At 34.5% G+C, this 17,284-nt stretch overlaps 1 protein-coding gene across 2 annotated transcripts in view; it reads right to left on the bottom strand.

Moving 5' to 3' along the window:
• Window positions 1–710: 710 nt before the first annotated feature.
• Window positions 711–17,284, bottom strand: part of EIF4E (eukaryotic translation initiation factor 4E) — a 118,965-nt gene continuing 102,391 nt past the window's right edge. For both annotated transcript variants that reach the window (XM_030865628.2, XM_060299767.1), the window contains exons 4-8: window positions 15,669–15,764; window positions 13,143–13,206; window positions 11,327–11,440; window positions 9,718–9,857; window positions 711–7,634 (exon numbers count right to left, since the gene is read on the bottom strand). In XM_030865628.2, coding sequence (XP_030721488.2) covers window positions 7,520–7,634; window positions 9,718–9,857; window positions 11,327–11,440; window positions 13,143–13,206; window positions 15,669–15,764 — 529 coding nt within the window. In that variant the 3' untranslated portion in view covers window positions 711–7,519. The remainder of the gene's footprint in view (window positions 7,635–9,717; window positions 9,858–11,326; window positions 11,441–13,142; window positions 13,207–15,668; window positions 15,765–17,284) is intronic.

The following is a 17,284-nucleotide window of genomic DNA, read 5'->3' as shown; positions in this document are numbered from 1 at the left end:
TAAAGGGGTGGGATAGGGAGGGTGGGAGAGAGACGCAGGAGGGAGGAGATATGGGGATATATGTATATGTATAGCTGATTCACTTTGTTATACAGCAGAAACTAACACCATTTTAAAGCAATTATACTCCAATAAAGATGTTAAAAAAAAAAAAAGCCCAATCCCATAAAAGCTAGAATTACTATAGAATGTCAGCCACTGCATTACATACACTACAGGTTTTTTTAAATGAAGACCCATGGAAGAAGGCTAAAATTCATTACACATTTGCTCTGCACCTGGTACTGCACTATACTTTATACAAACGATGTCGTTTAAGTCTCACCATTGCCCTCTGATATAGGTATCACTCATTGTTTCACAGATGAGAAAACTGGCTTAGAGAGCTCAACTAACTTGACTAGGTTCATACATTGAATAGATGGCAGAACTAGAATTTGAACTGAGGCTCTCTGACACCAAAGCATGTGTGTGCTTTTCTGGAGCAGGTTGCTATTTATTCTTTAATTTTACTGTGGAGTATGTACTGAATCCCATCTTCCTTTGACATAGCCAGCTGTATACTTAAAACAAAAATTGTGTCCCACAAATGGCAGTCACCCAAGCATGACATTAGCATCTTTGAATAACTTGCTTCTCCATTTTATTTGGTTACTAGAATGGTCTTTATGGAATGGATTTTGCATGCTAACTTCATTTCTGGCTTAATCTTTTCTCACATCCCCCCCCCCTTTTTTTTTTTACTTTCTATAATAAAGCAAGAAACAGAGGCATACCACATGCTGCTTTAGGTAATAGAAAAAATATATTAAGACTGTCCTGTAGAGTACAAGCTTTGCTTGATGATTTATAAACCACCATGCAATCATTTTTGTAGTTAAAAACACCAACTATCACTTTGAGAATAAGTACATAAGCTCCAGTATTTCCCAGTTAGAAAACTTGATTACCTTGGCTGTTTTCTAAATAGTAAAAGAAATCTTAACATGCAAACAATGAGCATTTGAGGACATGGGCAAAAAAGCAGGGAGGTAAGCTGGGATGTCTTTTAGCCTAAGAACCCAGATAGTACCAGGGACAATCAGGAGAAACTGCAGTGGACTCAAGGACATTGTCTAAGTAGAGGGGAGAGAAGAAAATGATGATGTAAACCACACTCTGTTGACTGGATTAATGGTAAAGCCATCAGGTAGGAATGGGGTTAAGGGCTTGCTGGAAGTGAAAAGGAAAAGAAAATAGGATGAGACATTTGGCTTTGCTGACACTGTCACTAAAAACATTTGGTTTTGCTGACACTGTCACTACAAAACATTTAGAGTAAGGATCAGCAAACTTCGTACTACAAAGGCCCAGAGTAATAAGTATCTTACGCTTTACAGGGCTGTCTCAGTCACAACTAGCCAACTCTGCCATTATAGGACACACACACACAAAAATTAGACATGTGAACAAACATGTAAGTCCATGTTTTAATAAAACTTTATTTACAAAACAGAATGCAGGCCAAATATGACCTATGAGCTATAGTTTGCTGACCCCTGACAGAGAAGTCCAATAGGCAGGGAGAAGCATGATCTGAAGCACAAGAAGGTCATGGACAAGGAGAGAGATTTGAAAGCCACTGACAGTATGGATAACCTAAGAATAGTAGAGATGGAAGATATGAACATTTAAAGATAGAATCCTTATAAAATAGCAACACTTAAAAAAAACATGAAGAGGAGGTAAATAATTGATGGTAAATAATTAATAATTAATGAAAGGAGAAACGTTGCATGAAATAGGAACTTATGATTCCCTTAAATATCATTCTGGCTCAATACAAATCCCGTATGCTTGGAGAAGCACAGAACACTGCAATAATTAACTATGGTTATTATCTAGAAGGCAGTGCTAGAACACAGAAAAAGCCCCAAATGTATATGGAATACACCTAATTAACACTTTGACATAACAAGACAACACAAAGCAGGGTCAAGTTGGGACAAAATCTTATGCCTCACATACCTTATAAATTATCTTACACCAGAAACAAAGTGTCAAGCATCATGCACAAACCACTTACCCAAAATTGAGTTAAAGGCTGAAGACAAAACTAAACAAAAAAAGGCCCAAACAAAAAACCCTTAAAAACAAATGTCAAAAGAAACTTGTTACGACAATATAAAGATGTGTTTGGGAAATGCTCTCAGTTCAAAAATTGTGAAGTTAAATTCATTACAAGGCTTGAAAACAAAACTAGGTCCTATATCAGTGTTACCTGATTCAAGCTTTTTTAATATTTACAGGTCTAAAATAGAATTGCTAGCTTAATGCTTGTTTTCTGGAAGAAGTACTATCTAGCAAATAAACTATTTTATTTGTATTTTAAAACAATGTTGGCTCACTAGAAGAAAATAAAACAATTAAAAGTCAATCAGAAAAATACCATGAGGACCAAAACTGCAAAACTTGCAAAGCAGCATTCTGTAGAACACAATTACAAAACTGATGATGATCCTTGCATGTGGATTAGAACGGTCTGGGTGTGGAATGGGTAGAGAATAGGGCCATACAGTACTGCTAAAGAAAAGCAAACTTACACGTATCAAAAAACTACACTATACAGAGATAAGACTATAACTTACATTGGGAGACTGTAAAGGCAAAAATTACAAGGAAAGAAGGAAGACAGGCAGTCCTCCAATAAGGCATACATTCATATAATGGATCACTAGGCAATTAAAAATGTCTTATATGCGTTATGATGTGTAAAACTGTCCAAGATTATTAAATGAGAAAACAATGCTATTGATATTCTCAATAAAATGATTTGTGTCCAAAGAAAAAAGTTACACACATGTGCCCACACATACATGTGGTGTATGCACAGAAAATTCAGACATATACAAGAAATTTGAGTGGTACCTTGAAAAAGAAGAGTAGGACTGAAGGAGGCAGGAAATTGTCACCTTCTACCCTTCTACAGTCAAAACAAAATAGGCATGTGTTATGTTTGTGTTTTATGTCAAACATTAAAGAAAAAAAATCAGTATTTTAGAAGGTGAATAAAGGGAGAACTGCTATGTATAAAACCACACCAATACAGACACAATCATTTAAAATGCTTCAACAAATTCAAAAGTATGTTAAGTACAATCTCATAACCAAAAAAGAGCCACACCCACAAAATTTTACGTGGACAATCACACAGGTTTCAGTAATATAAAGTAGAAATTAAGTCTTGCAAAAGCTGTAATTTACATGTGAGGGTTTGGTCGAGTCCTCCTATATAGTGTGATCTGTTTAGACTCAATGTTACAGCTGGAAGGGTGTTCAGAGCAAACAACTTCATTTTGTATTTACCTCTAGACTACTAATACCCAGTAACAGAAACCCTAGGAGTTTCTATTTCAATAACATAAACTATTTGCAGAACCCTGTGGAAAGATTTATTTATTCTGAATAGATGTCTGCTTTTAAAATTTTAGAGCAGGGACCAGTCTTTTGTTTTCTGCTGTATTTTCCAGCACCTAGAGCACAGTAAACGGAGGTACTCAATATGTATTTTTTGGAGGAAACGTAGGTATGTAAGTTCTGTGCAAAACTATGAGGAATTTGTAAGTTCTGAAGTAAAAGAAAAAGGGGCAAGATTAAAATGTGGAAACTGTTTCCTCTGAATTGGGAAAGACATAGCACATGTGATCTCATGCCCACAATTTCATTTTTCTTTTGTTTCTAGCAGTGGAAGAAATAATCACAAGACTATTGAAGTCTAAAACTATCCAAGGTATTAGGAATTTCTACTTTGAAATTCACAATAAGCAAGATACCAGAAAGTATTATTGAAAGACACTACAGACGAGGGCTGAAACTTTGACACGAAGTCCATTACTTGTGAGATGAGGAGTGAAGAGATAGTAAGCTGGATGTTTTTAGAGACTGATGGGCAAATGAGCTGGTCTTGGCTACTGAGGAAAACCTAAGAGTAGTGTCTCTCAAATTATATGTGATGAAGGACCACTTTTAAATCCCAAACTGCACTCTTGTCACAAATATATTTTTAAAAATCCGTTAGTAGAGAAATGATCACATACTTTAATGTCACAGCAATATCAAATTTCCATAGAAGTTTCTAGACATTCTTTAATTTCTATACTGGTCCAGAGAGACACCAGATAGCACTGACCTAGGGTTTTGTTTTTTAATGTCAATCTGACCTGAAATTTTGCATTTGCCCAGAAGGTCTAACTCTGAGTGAGAAAATTCAGCTCTTTTTTTCCTCTACTCACTAATGAAGACAATCCATAACAATTAAGAGATAAAAAGTAGCACAGAGACTTGTCATTAACTTGTTTTAATTTTAAAATGTAAAACATCACATTATCACACTGCCTTAGTAAATTAAAATTATACTTTTGAATGCAAACTTCAGCATTTAAGAATCTCAGCTCAACTTGAAAACTCTGCTTTATTTTGCCATTTAGCTTAGAAGATACAGGATATAGACACTTAAAACTGTATACGAAAATATTCACTTAATCTATGCACCTCTAAACTCCTGTACCTTTGTCTCCATGTTCTCAAAAAACCCCAAATGATTAGTTTAGCTGACTGCGAACAGACTGGCCTCGGGGGACGCTCCATCTATTATACGTTTCATTACCAAAGGAAGTAAAATTTAAAATGTCCTGACCTATAAACTTACTACAATCTGGTGCAATTTACTATAGCCCATCAGGTAGGCTCTATATCACTGAGACTGTATAATGTGCTTTACAGGATCTCCAAAACCAAATTTCCAGGATTCAAATCCATACTAAGCGACTTAAATCCTCACTGCTTGTTTCTTCATCTGTAAAAGGGGGATAACAGCACCTACATCAAAGGATTATTGTGCAGGTTAAAGTGCGTGTGAAGTGCTTAGAACACTGCCTGGCACATAAGTACTAAGTAAGGATTTCGACTTTTTGATTGTTACACAGTATGCCTCAAATCCTTCTGCAGAACTGGAATTATTAACAAAATTGGTTAAATGAAATATGGCACATCCCTACAATGAACTACTATTTACCCATTAAAGATTATTTTAATAATCTACTATGAAAATATATTTATTTATAATATCCTGTTAGAGAGGGAAAAGTAACTTAGAAAATCATGTACAATCTAATCTTATATTTAGAAAAGATGCTAATAAAGTTAGGAAATTTGCAAGTCATTGTGGTACTTAAGTGGCATTTGCCAAAAGTGACTCAGAATCATTCCTCCCCACCCATACTGGGAAAAAGACTTAAAACCGAATGTGATTCTCAGATGGTAATAATGAGGACAATCAAATGCTATAAATTAGGATTTTTAAAAATTTAGAACTCTGTACATTTAATGCATTATTCCTCCTCTACCCGCCAAAGCTGGTACTTCTTAAAATGGACTGCATCCTAGAATTAAGGAAATTAAGCATTAATTTCTAATAGATATATTCCTCCAATGCCACCCATTGCCCACACACCACCACCTCCACGGTCACTTTTAAGCAAGCTCTTGAAGTGCTCACAACTACGTATATCAACAAAGACAATAAATCACCTTAAACAATCACCCAACCTTAAACAACAGATATTACTAGGTACAGTATATTCAGATTATAAACACAAAAGACTCAGTTATTTCCAGACTACTGAACAAGGGGTGTTTGTGGTATTGCGAGTACTCAGATGGTAGCTTGTGGTACACTTTAAACTGTTTTAAATTCCTCAATAAAATCAATACTATTAATTTCATGTTTATTTTATATAGGATTTTTGTCAAACTTAGCAGCTTTAAAATGATTCATTCATAATCACCATCTAAAGATGAAATTTCCTCTCAATTAATGGTTCTCATTCTACCTACAGTTCAACTTACCCTTTTGTCTACAATATAACTATATTTCATTTTACGGGATCTGAAATATACAGTAATTATAAACAAACTGTTTTCAAATTTGCTTTCAAATGATGCCTATAAAGAGTAGATCAAGTTTTCAAGTTTACATAAATCTATACTACACCAATTCATCATTATAAATACAAGCATTCATAACCTGTTTATTCTAATTCTATTTAGACAGCAACACTAACAAAATTCTTAATGCATACGCCCACCATCTGTAACTCTTTCCCTATGGTGTCATTTGGACACTTGAAAAATAACGTCTCAATTCAGCAACCAAGTTTTACAACTGCTATTCCTACCAATCAAATGGTGATGCACCAAGGTCGCAATTCTCATGAGTTTTAACATATTAAGAGTACATTGTTTACCTAAGACTGAAGGACTGTGCCTCTTACTTTATTAAAAAAAAAAAAAAGATAGCCACGTCAATTTAATTCCATATATGATGCTACCTATTCAATTTATTAAAAATTAAAATAAACGTAATAATCAAACTGATGCTCCAAACTTACGCTATTCACGTGGAAGACACTACAAGAGAAGACACCATAGAGACTGCCTTGCAATAAGAAGTACAAATTCCTTCTATAGAGATGGAGAAATAAAAGGAAGGACAAATCTAGTTGTCTAAAAGACAATTCACTGTACACATTTTATTTACAGTTTTGTACACTGTCTTAATATGAATGGGACCGCTTTTCTACTTGAGCCATTTTTTAACCAAAGCAAAATAACCTAAGTATAACAAAGTGTTAAAATACAGCATAAAGATACAAAAACAGACATACTAATTCTAATTAGGAATGTAATTATGATGTTACATTTTTTATAATCCACAATTATGTTTAGGAAATCACACAAACATAGATCACTGATTTGAATGAAATGCATAAATTTGTAGCAAAGCTTTGTAGTTACAAAAAAACAAAAAAATTACCAAAGAATGCACAAAATTAATGTTTATTCCACCTTTGTGTCATATTCCTGGATCCTTCACCAATGTTACATGAGGAAAAAAACAAAAGCAAAACAAATGAAAAACTGAAATCAGAATCACTAATGTTATCAAGTAGGGAAACAAATAAATTAAAATCTAGCAGCCATCAGCAAGAGTACAGCACAGACAATGCTGTAAAAAGAAACAAAGAAAATTGTTAGAAAACTGTATGCATCATACTCTTTCAAACCAGCAAAATATGCTCCTGCATACAACGGAACATAAACAGAATCGTTCTCTTGTAAGGTATAGAAATGCAAATTCTTTTCTTTAATATTGTAGATGGGTCAAATGTGTTTGTAATCGTTAATTCTTTTAAGCTATTACAGAGTGGGCCAGGAACACATTTATGGATTCTGGGGACGATGTGTACTGTAATTCTTTGATTGGGATAGTGGACACTCTAGCCAAAATTAAGAAAAAAAAAATATATGAACACAGAAGTACAAGACAAAGGCGAATGAGACTTCTCTTATATCTTAGCAACATTTAGATGGAAATCAAATTTAAATGCAGTCCACTCTGCTTTTGAAGAGGCTTTGGTTCAGCTCCCAAATCTCGATTGCTTGACGCAGTCTCCTATGAGAATACTCAGAAGGTGTCTTCTTAAACAACAAACCTATTTTTAGTGGTGGAGCCGCTCTTAGTAGCTGTGTCTGCATGGGACTGATAACCAATCACTATCTTTGGAGGAAGTCCTAACCTTTCCTTGTATACCCTCCTAGAAGATGAAAAAGAAGAAAAGTAGCCATTAATTTTTATTCAAACATACACCCCAAATCCAGTATTATTACTCTTTACATTAAAAAATAATACCTAGAGAGTGAAATAGGAAATTGCACACCTTTTTCCTTTTAGCAAAATTTACTCTTCATAATCACTTAACCAATATTTGAGAGTCTACTATGTATCAGGTACTGTGATAATTATCAGTAAATTAATAATAAGCAAAGCAAGGACACTCTCTAGGCTCATGGTGTTTATAGTTTAGAGTATTTGATTATTTGCAAATAAATAATCACAAATACATACGGTGGAGCTGTATCACATACATAGTTAATGTATTCAAAATCAATTACATGCACATTTTAATTTTCTGATCTAAAATGCTTCAATTATATTTCACATATAAACCTTAGTAAATATTGTATGTTACTGCAGTTACATTTACCTTACCTATTACCGACAAGAATTCACACACAAAAATCAAACACTGTGAAGGCGATTTATGATATTTTAAGGATAATTTAGAACATAACATGATTTCTGCCTTATATATTAACTCTACAACCTAATTTTCAAATAAGATGTGACTGAGTATCAATGAGGGTAAGCACAGGGGTTGTGATATTAGCAAGGAGGATCTAATCTCCTCTTTGAAATCAGAGAACTCTCTCCTTTTAAAAACTCATGAGGTCAAAGTATAATGCTAAGAGAATGAAGCCCATCTGAAGGCCAAGGAACAAAAATAAGGCTGTGTGGCTACAGCTCACAAGAAAGGTAAATATGAGAGATAAGGCTGACAAGGTAAAATTGGGGACAGATCATCATATGATCTTATGAGAACATCATAGGTCAAGTTAGGAATCTGGTATCTGAGAAAAAATAGCAAAATTTTAAAAACAGGCACCAAAATGAAACAAAAATAAAGAGATATATATGGCAAACAACAAAAAAAGAGATTTTCATGGAGCTAAATACTCTAGCAGTATGATACCAGGAAATTTTATTCATACTCTACCCTTCAGAAGACTTTACTACCTTCCTTAGAATAGAGTATTTAAAAATAATTTTATAACTAAAATTATAACTATTATCAGATTTACATTAGGATATAATGTATTACCTTCAATTATACTTAATCACTAAAAATGCCAGAATGAGCACTGAGCCATGCAACTTAAAAGGGTGAAAAAAAATTTTTCCTTGAAAAAGTGAGGCCAAAAGTTTTACAGAGATTTCAAAAATGTTTAATATTGACACAAATAAAAAACTTTCCGAGGTAAGAAGTTCATACTTAGTTTCTTTAACACATTTTCAAAGAAATAGGAGACCCCCACTGTCAGTAAGTTTTAAGGCTGACAGAAAGATCAGGAATATGGTGACAAATCAACAATCAACCTTCTCTTATAAGAAACCCCGTGGAGAATGAAACCTGGAAAATCCCCACATCTTTTAATCCAGAAAGGAATTATGTTCACAGGAGAATTCATAATGTTTGAAAAATCAACATGCAAAGAGGCAAACTAAACATATTGTGACTTATGACTGGTACTTAATTTTAACACAAAATTTAAAGTCCAATTTTACTAATTTAAACATAGTAAAGAGAAAATCCTAGTTAACATTGACTGACATTTGCGGGGGCGGGGGGAGCGGGGACGACAGGCAACTTTTGCAAATAGTAATATTTGCCAAAACAAAGTTTTAAAATTTATACATGTGGGTTTTAAATATGGACAAAACCAAGCTACTGTCACTTAAACTTCAATGGCAAATGCCAATAGTCACCAAATTATTGAGTATTATACATTAGCATTATGGTTTTAAAGTAGGGCAAAAAAGACATATTCTCATATGCTAAATAATAAAATGCTACATGCTAAAATAGTGATTATATACCCCACTGCTAGGAAAAAGAAATTTTACAGAAGTGAAAAAAATACGAATAAGAGCAGTTCAAGATTATAAAAGTGCTCATGAAAAAAAGGAAAATAATGATCTACATAAATACTTTTAATTTAAAAAGTACTTCTGCTTTTAGTTATCTATTTTAAAAGAAGCACACAAAAAGCAAAACTTACCCTATATGTGTAACCGCTTCTCTGTTTTCACATTCAGTAGTCCATATTGCTATTTTATCACCTTTAGCTCTAACATTAACCACAGCTCCACATACATCATCACTGTAGTCATCAAAAGACTCTCCAATAAGGCACAGCAGCTTAAAAGAAAAAACCCAAATCTCAAGTTACATTCAATAGATGATAAACAGCTTATTAAGCTGCAAATGTCTCAAATATTTGTATATATACAAAACTGAAAAACAGTTTTTAAATCAAGAGTCGACTTTCTGAATGCGTAAATTATATTTATATATAGTTTTTTGTCCTGGTCTTTAAAAAATTTGTTAATTTGATTCTTTAATATCAAGAACATGATCAGTTTTGTTAACTTTTTTAGCAAATTGGGCAACTGATGTCAGGGCACATAAAAGGTGAATTATTTTATTAATATTCACTTTGCTCTGCTGCTGCTTATACTTGCCAGCAAACATTAATGGAATAACTGAAAAAGCTGCTTAATTGCCTCTTGTTCTTATTTTTCATGAACATTTTCTAACTTTTAAAAAAATTGTAGTAAATACATGACATAAAATTTACCATATTAACCATTTTTAAGTGTACGGTTCAGTGGCATTAAGTATATTCACATTGTACCACCAACAATCTCCAGAACTTTTGTCATCCTGCAAAACTGAAATGACTTTTTAATGCAGAATTCTAAAATGGTAATTACTGATAATCTCTCCCAAAAGCAAAATTAAGTTTTTTTTTTTAACTTATTTATTTATTTGGTTGCACCAGGTCTTAGTTGCGGCCAGTGGGCTCCTTAGTTGCAGTTCTTGGGCTCCCTCTTTGCAGCTTGCCAGCTCCTTAGTTGCGACATGCGAACTCTTAGTTACGGCATGCATGTGGGAACTAGTTCCCTGACCAGGTATCGAATCCGGGCCCCCGGCATTGGGAGCCGGGAGTCTTAACCACTGCACTGCCAGGGAATTCCCGCAAAATTAAGTTTCTTCTTTAAAAAGCCATTCACTGAAATATTTATTATTGCTCAACTTAGTAAGGGCTAACTATAAACCAGACACTGTCAAGTGATAGGGATACAAAAGAGACTATAATCCCTGCTCCTAAAAGCTTGGGGTTTGAAAACTTTCACTAGAGAAAATGCCTATTATCTCATATTTAATAAATGTCATATGAAGCCAAAAGTCCCAAGTTACATCACAACATATAAGGTGAATGATATCAAGCTACAATTTCACTGTTTCCTTCACTGATCTAAAAAGTTTAGTATACAGAGCAATACTCTAAGAGGATTGTAAAAAAACTTACATCATACAAAATGTGAGAGGTTACATAATTTTGAACTTAATGAGATGACCAGGATGACCTTATTCTGGAAGGTGAGTCAACTGCCGATCACTTTCTGGATGTGTAATATGTGGTAGGGAGTTTCACTGTATTAGTATGTAAGAAGTATACAAGATTCACAGGACAGAACAAAACTAAGTGCTGGCTTAGCTATTGTGGGAATCCTTATCTCATCTTGAATTAAGTAACCAATATAAAATGTAACATAAGTGAAGTTTTAGTATTCCAAAACAGCTTTATAATTTTAAAACCTTACTGTCTCTAGCCAAAAGCGATCGAGGTCACTTCGTCTCTGCTGTTTGTTCAATGTAATGAGCCATCGTCCTCCTCGTTTGTTTTTCTCATCTTCCCACATAGGCTCAATACCATCCTACAAGGTTAGGGAGACAACAATATGAGACAATATTGTTACTTTAACTTGAGATCACCACTAGAAACAGCAAGCAACAACCCTATTAACTATTTACTTTATATCCATAAAAACTGTTAATTGATGTAGTGGGGAAAAAAGCACATAAGACTTAAAGCAAAATTAGAGTACTGACTTGGGCACTTATTAACTATCAAACCTTGGGTTTCACTTAAGTTGGAGGCTCTAAAACATTCTGAGTAACAGATACCTTTGAGAAGCTGTATACATTTCTATACCTAGAAAATATATTAAAAACTTACACAATTTCAGAGAGCTAATGACTGTCCCACCCACTACCAGCTGACAAAACTCATAAATATCTCAAGGACCCACACACTACAGGTTAAGAATTCCTGACGAACTCTGGACTTCAGTCTACTCAAATATATAAAGAAGAAACGGATTGGATGACCCATTTGGATTATCAAAGCTCTCCTCAAAATCAATCACAGTATGTGCCCATACAGTCTGACTCACTTAATTTCAATAACTGGGTTCGCCAAAAGGTTCGTTTGGTTTTTTCCCTAAGGTGCATCTAGTAGCGCTCAGTTGTCTTTAACTTCATTCAAAACAATTTCGTTAGATTGTATGTGACAGCTGTCATATCAGAGCACATTTTAAAAAAAACTTATCAGAATTGGTGAATTTTCATGTAGCCATTTTAATATTGAAGATGGAAGAAAAAAAGCAACATTTTCGGCTTTATTATTTCAAGAAAGGTAAAAATGCAACTGAAATGCAAAAAAAAGAATTGTGCAGTGTATGGAGAAGGTGCTGTGACTGACTGAATGTGTCTAAAGTGGTTTGCAAAGTTTTGTGCTGGAGATTTCTCGCTGGACGATGCTCCACGGTCAGGCAGACCAGTTGAAGTCGATAGCAATCAAATCGAGACATTAGCTGAGAACAATCAACGTAATACCACACAGGAGAGAGCCAACATACTCAAAATTAAGTGCTGACAATCATTTGCACCAGCTTGGTTATGTGAATCGCTTTGATGTTTAGGTTCCACATAAGTGAAAAAAACCTTCTTGAACGTATTCAAGCATGCAATTCTCTACTTAAACATAATGAAAACGTTCCGTTTTTAAAACAAATTGTGACAGGTGATGAAAAGTGGATACTGTACAATAATGTAGAACGGGAGAGATCCTGGGCAAGCTAAATGAACCACCACCAACCACACCAAAGGCTGAATACGTTGTTCAATAAAGTTCTTGGAGAAAATGAAAAATATGCCTTGAATAAATACAATTAGAGAAGAAAAACAAAAACAATTAGAGAAGAAAAACACTAGACGTTTTGAGGAAGGGCAAAACAGAACAATGCTAATTTAACTAGACAACTAGACCTATGAATTATGGGGCTTCAAATGTAGTTCTATTACTTTAAAACATGGTTTAACTAAATTAAATGTGTATTTTATTTTTACTTAAAAAAATGTGTCTTTTATTTCTACCAAAAAGGCACTTTTTGGCCAACCCAATGTTTATACTAAAATAGGGCAAAATATATTTATGCTAAAACCTGGTAAAGCTAATTTAATTATTCTCCAAGCACCACAACATTAACTATTCCTAAGTTTATGGCAAGATTTTTTAATGAATACCTGAATGGTCCAGTCTTATAATAAATATATGAAGTCACCAATTAAACATACCTTAAAAAGTGAGTAGTCACAGCCAGGCATTAAATTACTAGACAACTGGATATGGTTGTACAGACTAGATAAAAGAAAAGAACAATTATAAACATAGCATATGTAATGCAAAGTTTAGGTGCGTACATATACATTCAGAGAATATGATAAAAATAAGATAAAAACTCATGTTTACTTCCCGCCCCCATGAAGTCAATTTCTGAAATGGACCAAACAGATCTCAGTAACAGTCAGCTTCAAGAATCAACATCTGATGATTTTCAAGAAAATATTTTTAATAATTTTATTCTGACAAGTTTGATGTATTAGTTAACTTAATACATACATATGTATATACAAGAAACTGAAAAGAGAGGTATGAGGTGGCTTTAAGTAGATGAAAGAATCCGTGAGGCTAATGAGCAGTTTTAAACACACAAAAAGACAAATCAAGAGAAAGCAAGACAAACTCCCTGACCATCAGGATTGCATGACTAAAGTAAGTCAACATTATTATCCTTGAAAGTATCCAAGAGTGGGACAGATCAATGGTTCCCAAACACCACACACCATTACTAGTTTAAGTCAGCATAATAATCTTTTGGGGAGCTTTTAAAAACAAAACAGGACTTCCCTGGTGGCGCAGTGGTTAAGAATCCACCTGCCAATGCAGGGGACACAGGTTCGAGCACTGGTCTGGCAAGATCCCACATGTCATGGAGCAATTAAGCCCGTGCGCCACAACTACTGAGCCCGTGTGCCACAATTACTGAAGCCCGCCTGTCTAGAGCCCGTGCTCCACAACAAGAGAAGCCTCTGCAATGAGAAGCCCACGTACCGCAACTAAGAGTAGGCCCCGCTCACCGCAATTAGAGAAAGCCCACGCACAGCAAGACCCAACGCAGCCAAAAATGAATTTATTAAAATAGCAACCAAAAAAAATAAAAATAAAAAAACAGTTCCTTACCCTACTTCTTGAGATTTTAATTCCTTAAGTATAGGATGGAACCATAGAATCTGTACTTTTAAATTACTTCCCAAATAGTAATATCTAACTAAGGATAATAACACCATCCATGGTCACTAGTCATATAGCTAAGATCATCACTTCTGTATAAAATATTGGAGACAGGCAAAGCATTCTTACTCTGTTGCCCGTTTTATAACAATTTTACTGTGATAGACTTCAGGAGATCAAATGATCTAGGCTTCTACCTTCAGGCTAGTGAAATATCTAAATTAAAAATTTTAAAATTTCTTAAAAAATGTTTTCAGGGCTTCCCTGGTGGCGCAGTGGTTGAGAGTCTGCCTGCCGATGCAGGGGACACGGGTTCGTGCCCCGGTCCGGGAAGATCCCACATGCCGCAGAGCGGCTGGGCCCGTGAGCCATGGCCGCTGAGCCTGCGCGTCCGGAGCCTGTGCTCCGCAACGGGAGAGGCCACAACAGTGAGAGGCCCGTGTACCGCTAAGAAAGAAAAAAAAAAAAAATGTTTTCAATTAAAAGTGACCACTCAAAGTGGTCTCAATATACAGTTTTCTCTAATTATTCTATGCTTTGTTTTCAGTGATTCAAATGCATACTAAATGCCTAATATGGGCAAAGCACTAGAAATATACAGAAAATTGTTTCTGCCCTGGAGGAAGTATACATTACATGCATAAATTTTCTAATCACAATCTGTTAGTCTGTACGCTACACTCAGGGAGTTAAATTAAACATAAGAATCACATCACTGATATGATCCAAAATACACCAGCTGAACAAATTAGAATACTTAGATAACTGCTAGGTAATTTACAGCTCTTAAAAATGTTTTCAACAAGTTGTATCTTTCATGTTCTCAAGTAGTTTCTCCCCATACATTTTTCAAGCAAATAGACATACTAAATCAACTTTGTTTTTAAAGAATCAATATTCCAAAACTTCCTGAAAAGAACTTTGTCATTTTAAATCATATTTTGAAGTGATGCAAAGATTTAAGACCCCGAAATCTTAACTATTTGCTAAATTGAAACAAAATCTCAAAAATATTTCAACTATTCTTCTTGATGTTGACCACAAAGTATAATGAGATTAATAAACTATCATCAGAGATATTGTCATTCTTTGACAAACCCTGAATTATGAGCAGTTCTGCCTTTGAAATCTTGGAATCTCTATCACAGGAAATCCAGATATTATACTGGAAAGAATCTGCAGAAATAACGGCCTAAGAAAGCTCTGGAATACCTAAGAATAGGGCAAATGTATCTAGGCAACCAAGAAAGGGGACAAGCTCCTAAAAGTTGTTGGAAATTCTAGCAACAATAAAGGATTCTCAACGAAAGAGATCTCAGGACAAAGAATAGAGAATAGGCAGAGCTAAAAGACGACAAGACGGAAGCTTTCTAAAACTGATGAGGAATAATCACCAATTCAAACAGTTGTGAGAAGATGGACATACAAAAAGGTGAATATTAACTGTTCACAACTTACCCTTCATTTTGTGAATGCAACTTAAAATGAAAAATTACACAACAAACATCCTAAAATGAATGGTTACTTACGCCCAAAAGTCTTCAACAGTATCAAACTTAGAGATCAGCCGAAGGTTTGCTTGCCAAGTTTTGCTTTTATCATTTTTAAAAAACCAGAGTGCCCATCTAAAAACAGAAAGTCAGTGTCAAAAAAAAAAAAAAAAAAGACGTAGCTTTACATCCATGTTCAAAGCAGCATTATTCACAACAGCCAAAAGGGGGAAGTGTCTATTGTCAGATGAATGAACAAAATGTAGTGTGGAATATTAAACAGCCTTAAAAAGGAAGGAAAGTGAAAAGAGTCCATCAAAGAAGACAAATACTGTATGATCCACTTGTATGAGGCACCTAGAGTAATAAAGTAGAATGGTGGTTGCCAGGGGCTAAAAGGGAAGGGGAATGGAGAGTTGTTGTTTAATGGGTAGAGAGTTTAAGTTTTTCTGCAAGATAAAGAGAGTTCGGGGTGGGGGGGGGGAACTGGTTGCACAACAATGGGGGTGTATTTAACACTACTGAACTGTACATTTTAAAATGGTTGATAGTAAATTTTATATATGTGTTTTACCACAATTAAAAATAAATAAAATAAATAAAAATTTTATTTATAATAGCAAATGAGTAGTTTTCTCTATTTCTTTCATTTAAAAAGTATATATTTGGGGAGTTCCCTGGTGGCCTAGTGGTTAGGATTTGGGGAACTGAGATCCTGCAAGCCATGTGGTGTGGCTAAAAAATAAATAAATAGATAAATAAAATGAAAAGTATGTGTTTTGTACCTGCTATGTAACAGATTCTCTGCTATACTTAGAGATCCACTGAGGCTCATCCCACAGGGAATTCACAGAAATGTTGTACAGAGACAATTACAATGTCCTAAGTGCTATGATAGAGATAATTAAGCACAGTTATTTAAGAAAAACAGACTAGGAGCACTTAACTGGAAAGGTTAAGTGGGGAATAGGGAAGCTGAATTTACAGAGAAACAAGAGGAGAGAAATGAGAGCACTAGGAATGGGGGCGGGGGGGGGACTCATACAAACGGGAATATAATACAGGGATTCATTGAATAATGTTACCACAGATATATTCTGAAATAATGCATAGTAGTTTCTATATATCTGTATATACTTTGTCTAAAAAAGTTTTATTCTAATACTTTGAAGACAAACTCATGTCACATAAAAGTTATGCTTAAATATTATCATCCCAATATGATTCATCTTTAGTAAAACTGTATTTTCTGAATTACTATACCACCTCCAAGGAAATTTCACTTACTCATTGATAAAAATGTTGTCTGAAGACAGGTTTCCAAGTGGACATATATTTCATAACTTTATGGTTAATGCTTGATAATCTCAGACATAAAAATGAGATGCATTTCAGCACCTACTTGATAATGTATATTTGCCAACCCACTCTCAAGGAAAAAAATTTTTTTAAAAAAGCAAAGGCAGAAAAACTATTAAACATACACACACAGTGTCAAGTATTATACTCTGGATTTCTAAAATTAATTCAGTCTTTCCTCAAAAATTTAAAAATAGAACTACCACTGAATCCAGCAATTCCACTTCTGGGCATTTATGAGAAGAAAATGAAAATGAAAACACTAACTTGAAAAAGATATGTGCCCCCCCTCCCAT

Source organism: Globicephala melas, chromosome 5, assembly GCF_963455315.2.
Source record: "Globicephala melas chromosome 5, mGloMel1.2, whole genome shotgun sequence".
NCBI lineage: Eukaryota > Metazoa > Chordata > Mammalia > Artiodactyla > Delphinidae > Globicephala > Globicephala melas.
This window is presented reverse-complemented; position numbering and strand designations above follow the sequence as displayed.